General features: G+C 43.4%; 1 protein-coding gene across 1 annotated transcript in view; it reads right to left on the bottom strand.

The window, feature by feature from the left end:
* Positions 1-6,045, bottom strand: part of T265_15581 (hypothetical protein) — a gene marked incomplete at both ends in the record, with an annotated part of 9,685 nt that extends 3,640 nt beyond the window's left edge. The window contains 2 exons of the mRNA XM_009178673.1: positions 1,018-1,097; positions 5,878-6,045. Of these exons, the coding sequence (XP_009176937.1) occupies positions 1,018-1,097; positions 5,878-6,045 (248 nt within the window). The remainder of the gene's footprint in view (positions 1-1,017; positions 1,098-5,877) is intronic.
* Positions 6,046-6,470: the final 425 nt, after the last annotated feature.

Raw genomic sequence — 6,470 nt, 5'->3', positions numbered from 1 at the left:
GTTGGACAAGAACATGCTTATCTGTTCTCTGATCCTAGTGTTACGTTTGCAAATTTTCCGTCACCAACCTAAATGACATCATGATTGAATGATTGAGTCTGCTGTCCCTGTTTACCTCTCTGACTGGCTGACAGGGGCATACCGTACTCTAGTTCCTATTGGTCCGTTTGGGGCTACATTGCGTTGCGGTCTGTATTCCAAGAATATGCATAACGATATATTTTTCCTGAAAATGACGTTGCTGCCTACGGTCTGCATTCCCTGATTTCTATGAATGCCTTGAGTATATTCTGTCTGCGGACCATTTGTTCATTGTTTGAATGATCGGCTACCAATTTCTACGGCCTAATTCTCCACATCCATTTGGCTCTTGATCCTAATTCTGTGTTTAGTGTTGCATTTTGATTTCCTGTTTTATCGTAGCCTGGCTTTTCGGAGTTTTTTGGGTGAATGCTCTGTTTTCATTTTGCTAGGTACTTAGTTGCCTTTGATTACCTGCTATATAGATTATCTTTTTCCTACATCTCAACAGACTACGTAAGGTATCGGAAATACTGAATCAGTAAACACGCACAGAGAGCCAGTAATCACGGATTCTGAATTCATAGAGTGTATAACTGACGGAATTAGAGATGGATGTTTTGCAAATGAATGACGTTTTCCTGGTATCCTTGCCTCCACCCGTAAGCCAACACTTCACTTCTCGTCATATGCGGGTCAAGAAGCCGCGGAAAGATTCTCAAAAGTTAAACCGTGATGCTACGGGACCACACGGAACCTAAGGCTAGGCAGGTTTCTTAGAATCTGAGAGTATTGTCGGTGAACCACGATGCGAATTAGAGGGAGCAGATCCCCTTAGGTGCTTTCTGGGAGCTTCGCATAAAGAGATTGTGTATCACTTGTCCTGCGAGAATACTAAATCCTCGTTTCATAAGCCCGAAAACGCTGACCTGCAAGATTAGTATTTTAGCTGTGATCAGCAATGCAGCAAAAATGTCAACTTCCGCACGAGCTCACCTTTTCAACACCTTCTTTCCCTTTTTTTCAAGTTTCTCATCGCCCTTCAGTACTTTTGCAAAGACATCCGGGTTGACGTCCTGAAAAGAATAAACACGCATAATCAATTATTTGTGTGCTAATAGTGATCTCCACACTTATTGTATTCGCAGTACCCATCCATTTTCAGTCTAGCAGATAACAGAAATCTAGGATCTGCTCTCTGTTTTCACTCAGATAACTTTCAGACGGTCACCAAATAGGGAAAACTAAAAACGTGATTGTTGTTCTGTTTGCCGAGCCTGGCAGTTTGATCGGAAAGGATGCCAAAGCGAGCTGTGATTGAAATAAAGTCATTCCTTATCCGTTGTTCATCGAATGCCGTTTGCCAGTAGCGTTCCGCTGAAGACGCTGAACATCTCTGGTAGTTCTTTTCACAAGAACGCTAGCTTGGAAGTTTCAGACTGAGAACTAGGCTTTGGAAATTTTGCTAATACACTGAGCTCAATTGATAGGCCGCATTCGGAATTCTGATCTTGTTCGTGAGCTGCTTAAGAGTTTACCGAGTTCTTATGTCTAGTGTTCGTTCAAGTACATTTAGCATTATGTAGAACAGTAAAGCTGATTATTTTGCCCTGCGGTTGATATTGTGTTTTTATCCTTAATTTCACCGTATTTGCACCTTGTGGTACGCGGTGAACAAATTCATTTGACGTACTTTTCCACGGTAGTCAATGACCACACCCTTGTAGACATCTTCTTGCTCGTAGTCATGGAACACTTTGCCTTTAAACGGATTTCTGGAATCAAAGAATGAAAACTGGCAACTTGTTTTTTTGGAGAAAATAATCTGTAAGTCAAATTGTAGGCAACAAAATGCTCGCAACCTCAGTTCAAACTGGGTTGCCGGTCTTGTTTGTGAATGACGTTCCACGCCGACGAGTGCAACATATGTCACACTCTCGATTAGGTTTTAGCTAGTGTTTGGATCACACAATGATCCCGGTGAGTAGACAACTTAGGATATTACAGGTTGCGCGTGAAAACGTATTTTTTGCGTAAATATACAGGCAAAACACTATTAGTAACAGATTATATGAGCATACCCTCACCCACTGTCCTGGTATGCAATTCGATTCGACAATAAATGATTCCCGATTATAACAGCCTCCTATCAATAACGAATCTTTCGAGTGTTTCCGCCGGTAATCCTTACAATCGCCTGTATTACACAGGTTAAGACCACCAGATTGTCCGCCTATTACTTGCTCCAAATCATCAGCTGGCTGATGTATTCAACCGACATTTAGATATCAGTGTGGTTACTTTCAGAATTCTGCCAGTTAAAGCTAAGTTAAAATTTGCTATTCACAAGCGAGGATATACCACAATGATTACAATTAGGACTGGTATCAATTGTTTTGATTGCATCAGGTTTATATGGCGTTTGTTGTCATCAAATATCATGACAGGTTGGAAAATTTTATGGCGCATCTTGAGTGACGCACGAAAACACACAGTTGTGTCCAAACCGATTTAATCCGTGGAATTAACGGCCAAAAAATGGGACATTTGAATGTCAAATAGAGAGAAGCGATTTCTACAGTCTAGTAACTATCAGACGGCAGATAGTGTACTTGATATTTACTTGCGATTGTTTACAATATCATCGTAGGCGAAGGTAATTATATTCTCCGCTGGAATTTTGTTTGCACGCAAGACGTGATAGGCATGTTAAACGTTGGCCTGAAAGAAAATAGAAATGACAGTGAATTGGAGATAACAGGCAGATTGGGGCACAGCGGCTAAAGAAGGCAAGCTGTGGGAACATGATCATGCACACTTGGTGGAGTATCGTTCCTTCCAAAAACATTTGTATCTTACTTGTGTTCCCGTTAACTAATTTCTTGGATTTTCGCACGACAGACATCTAGTCAGATATTTGGCTGTCTCGGAGATGAGAAATATTGTCTGGAATTTTCAATCGAGATTTTATCCTTTATCTGAGGCCAGGCTGTGCCGGATCATCCACATCCAACATACAACTCATCCACTGTTTCATGCTTCTCCGGATGGACTTGAAAGCTCTAACTTCGGACGACTAGTAGAAGACTGAACCAATTGCCACAGACACCTGATCAGTGGAGTGCTCAAGTAGCGTTCCAACCAATATGGGAACGCGGCTCTTCGCGGATTTTCTCAAGGAACGGATGTACCATCTACGATTTGTGTTGCTCCATGTTTGTTCTTGATTCATTGGCTACCTTGTCCTTGAAATCGGGTTGCGCCGGCCGGAGCTCAGTTTCCAGTTGATTCACCCATGCCAAGAAGGTCAAAGAGCGCCATTCGGACGAGCTGAAAACTGGACTGTACTGAACTGAACCTAACTGAACTAAACTGAACTGAACTAAACTGAACTGTACTGAATTGAACTGAACTGAACTGAACTGAACTGAATTGAACTGAACTGAACTGAACTGAACTGAATTGAACTGAACTGAACTGAACTGAACTGAATTGAACTGAACTGAACTGAACTGAACTGAATTGAACTGAACTGAACTCTGAGCTGAACTGAACTGAACTGAACTGAACTGTCGGTAATGACGGCGGCGATTGTTATCTGTCACTTATTACCTGATCTGTCTAGAAAAATATTATCACCAGTCTCATAAGAGTTTCCGCACTACTGAAAAAGATGTTTATAAGTACTTTGCCGGCCAAAGGATAAAGCTTGGAAAGCTCTATGCAAGGAGAATCAAACCAGAGTTGAAACCTTCTACGTTTTTGCACCGCATGTCTGCAGTTCACGGTAGGGATGGGTTCACAAGTTTACGTTAGTGGAACCGTCAAATACTACCGAGTAAGCCACATGTTGCGAGTTTTCCCTCACTTAAATGATAGCTGGATAGGCGCAATGATCGCTGTGCTGGGAGACTGTGCTGTTCCTTGTTGAGGTTTTACTCGAATGCATCAGGCTGCTGGTGGCTCGTTGACTAAGTGACGGTGGTTGGTCATTTCTTGAACAACCGTGTGTCTAACCTAGGACTGCGATCATCCTAAGGACCACGGATGACTCCTTTGATCTTGGATGATATTTCATCTACGACCCTTCCAGATGAAACGAACTCCTGAAAGATCCTCAAAAGTTGTTACTGTTCGACTTTTGCCAGTTTGGTTAATTGGTTAGAGTTGGTGTATGTTGTGGGTCAGATTTACTCCTCTGACTGTCTGCATAATACGCCACCAATCTGGAAATCCGTCGGCGCAACTAGGCTCTTGCGACAAAGACATTAATCGGAGACACCAAATGGCCTCTCCTCAATACCCAGGTGTCCCGCTGCAACAGCGGACATTACTGGAAGGGCATGCGGGTAGTCTGCAGACTTTACGAAGCCCCGCACCGCATCTAATGGAAGATGAATACTACTGCGGAACTTGTGGAGCTGCTTACGGTGTCCGTTTGCAACAGCGTAATGCTCTAACTTTTGAGACTCCTAAGAATGTTCAGCTTTGAATGAGACATTCACTTTCGTGTTCAATAATTCTGAAGCCTTAGTTGTTGTTCGCGAATAAACGACTTCGCGGTTGAGGAAGTTCCTCCTTACACTGGTAGTAGCACAGCTGAATTAAAATCACGGACTGAACACCCACAGATAATCTCACGCATCATCGGCCGCCAGTGGTATCATCCACCCGCATCATCCATCATCCCGCAGAGTCAGCGAAAACGGCTACTACTGAAGCCTTTCTTACTTTCTTCTCTTTCATATATTCGGTATTTTCAATCTCAACCCAGTGGAAACGACGTCCACGTAGGCACACTTTTATTACCTGAGGGATCCGTTTGCCTTCCACTGTCGTCAACGGCAATATCCGCGGTCAGCTCGGTCGCCACAGCCTCAGGTGCTTTGAAATTATTCTGTTCTTCATTTCGTCTGTCAATCGAAAGCAAGCCAAACATCATTCTTGTTCGCTGGACACGCTTCTTGATTTCCGAAAAGGGGATTGAAAATCCCATCACGGTTGCTGTACTGATCTCTGCATGAGTTTAACGCTCGCTCCCAATAGCACTCATCTGGCGATCCGGGAGCCGATGCCGCTTGTTCAACTTGGGCTAGTATTGATTAGGTCAATTAAGGGTTTCACACTGATTGGTTAACCCCACTGACTATAGCTTTCTTGGAACAACTTGGAGAATAACCGGAGAAAACCGACCTCGTATAATATTGTGGTTGTCGAAGGCATGAATGTACAATAAGGCAGAATTGGGGCTTCCGTGACTCATAAGTTTGGGTGCACGACCGGAGTCGAAATGCATGGACAACGGCGGACGCCCGTGATAGTTGGGCGTTGAAGATCGGCTGGAGTAACTTTCTGAGCAACCGAATCAACTTCGCCGTATGGCGCCTATCAATCAAACCAGCCTGCAACAACGACAGAGCATATGAGCATTAGCTATATGTGGTGCCATCCGTTCTGCAGCGGGATCAAACATTTTTCTTCGCTGATTTATGCTGAACGATTCCTGTAGTTGGATGTTGAGCACGCCTCAGCTTACCATTGAGAAATGCTCTAAACCTAAGTTTAAACAACCCTATCAGAACCAGTATCGACGTGCTGCTCGAAAACGGAGACGTCTGATGTTAACTTCCACGGCAAAGTGCTGTCTGCAAGATGCTCGGGCACTACGCTTGTGGAATGGTGCAAAAAACAGATGCAAGTACTGGATCTCGGACAACACTCTGAATTTCCTCCAAGGTAGATGATACAATATCACGCAGCACCATAAGTGCAAATATCCACTTTGATAATCCTTTCGTGTGGAGGTTAGTTTAAAGTTTTGGCCATCAAAACAATGAAAAACCAACTGAGACGTACTTGGTGTCGATAATTTATCCAGGAGTCGGAACCAGCGACAAGGACGACCCAGTTCTTTGACGGCTTGTTGTTAAATATGAGTGAAAAGTCGTGGGCACCAGCGGCTTCCAAACGTGCAACATGGTAGATGCAGAACAAAAACGCATTTAGGAGCGAAAAGTGATGCATTATATCTGGATTAGTTGTAGCTTCATGTGTCTGGGATTTTATACTAAGCGCCTCCTGTGAATCAAACTTTGCCTTACACGTTTTGGACGATAGTGTAAAAAAGCCTTCCACCAATGTCCAATGGGTCTGTGGTACAAAGTTTGTGCTAATCAAGGTGCGATCTGCTATTTTGGTCACCTTGTGCAATGACTGATCATTTAGGCAAAGCTCCTTCAATGCGCACTTTGGTGACTTGTGGTTTTCTCTGGGACAAACATGTATCATTATACCGAGGGTCTATGAGCTTCGGACTTTACTGAGCATAAAATCGATCGATTCACCTATCAGCTGGCTTCATAAGTACTTTTGCCGCAAACTTTGGTCCATGTGAACATTAAATCGGTTTTTTATTTAAAAGTCACAGGGAAATGTGTATTCGGCACCCA

This window comes from Opisthorchis viverrini (genome assembly GCF_000715545.1).
Source record: "Opisthorchis viverrini unplaced genomic scaffold opera_v5_627, whole genome shotgun sequence".
NCBI classification, from domain to species: Eukaryota; Metazoa; Platyhelminthes; class Trematoda; order Opisthorchiida; family Opisthorchiidae; genus Opisthorchis; species Opisthorchis viverrini.
The sequence above is the reverse complement of the archived record's forward strand: the minus strand, read 5'-3'. Positions and strand labels throughout refer to the sequence as shown.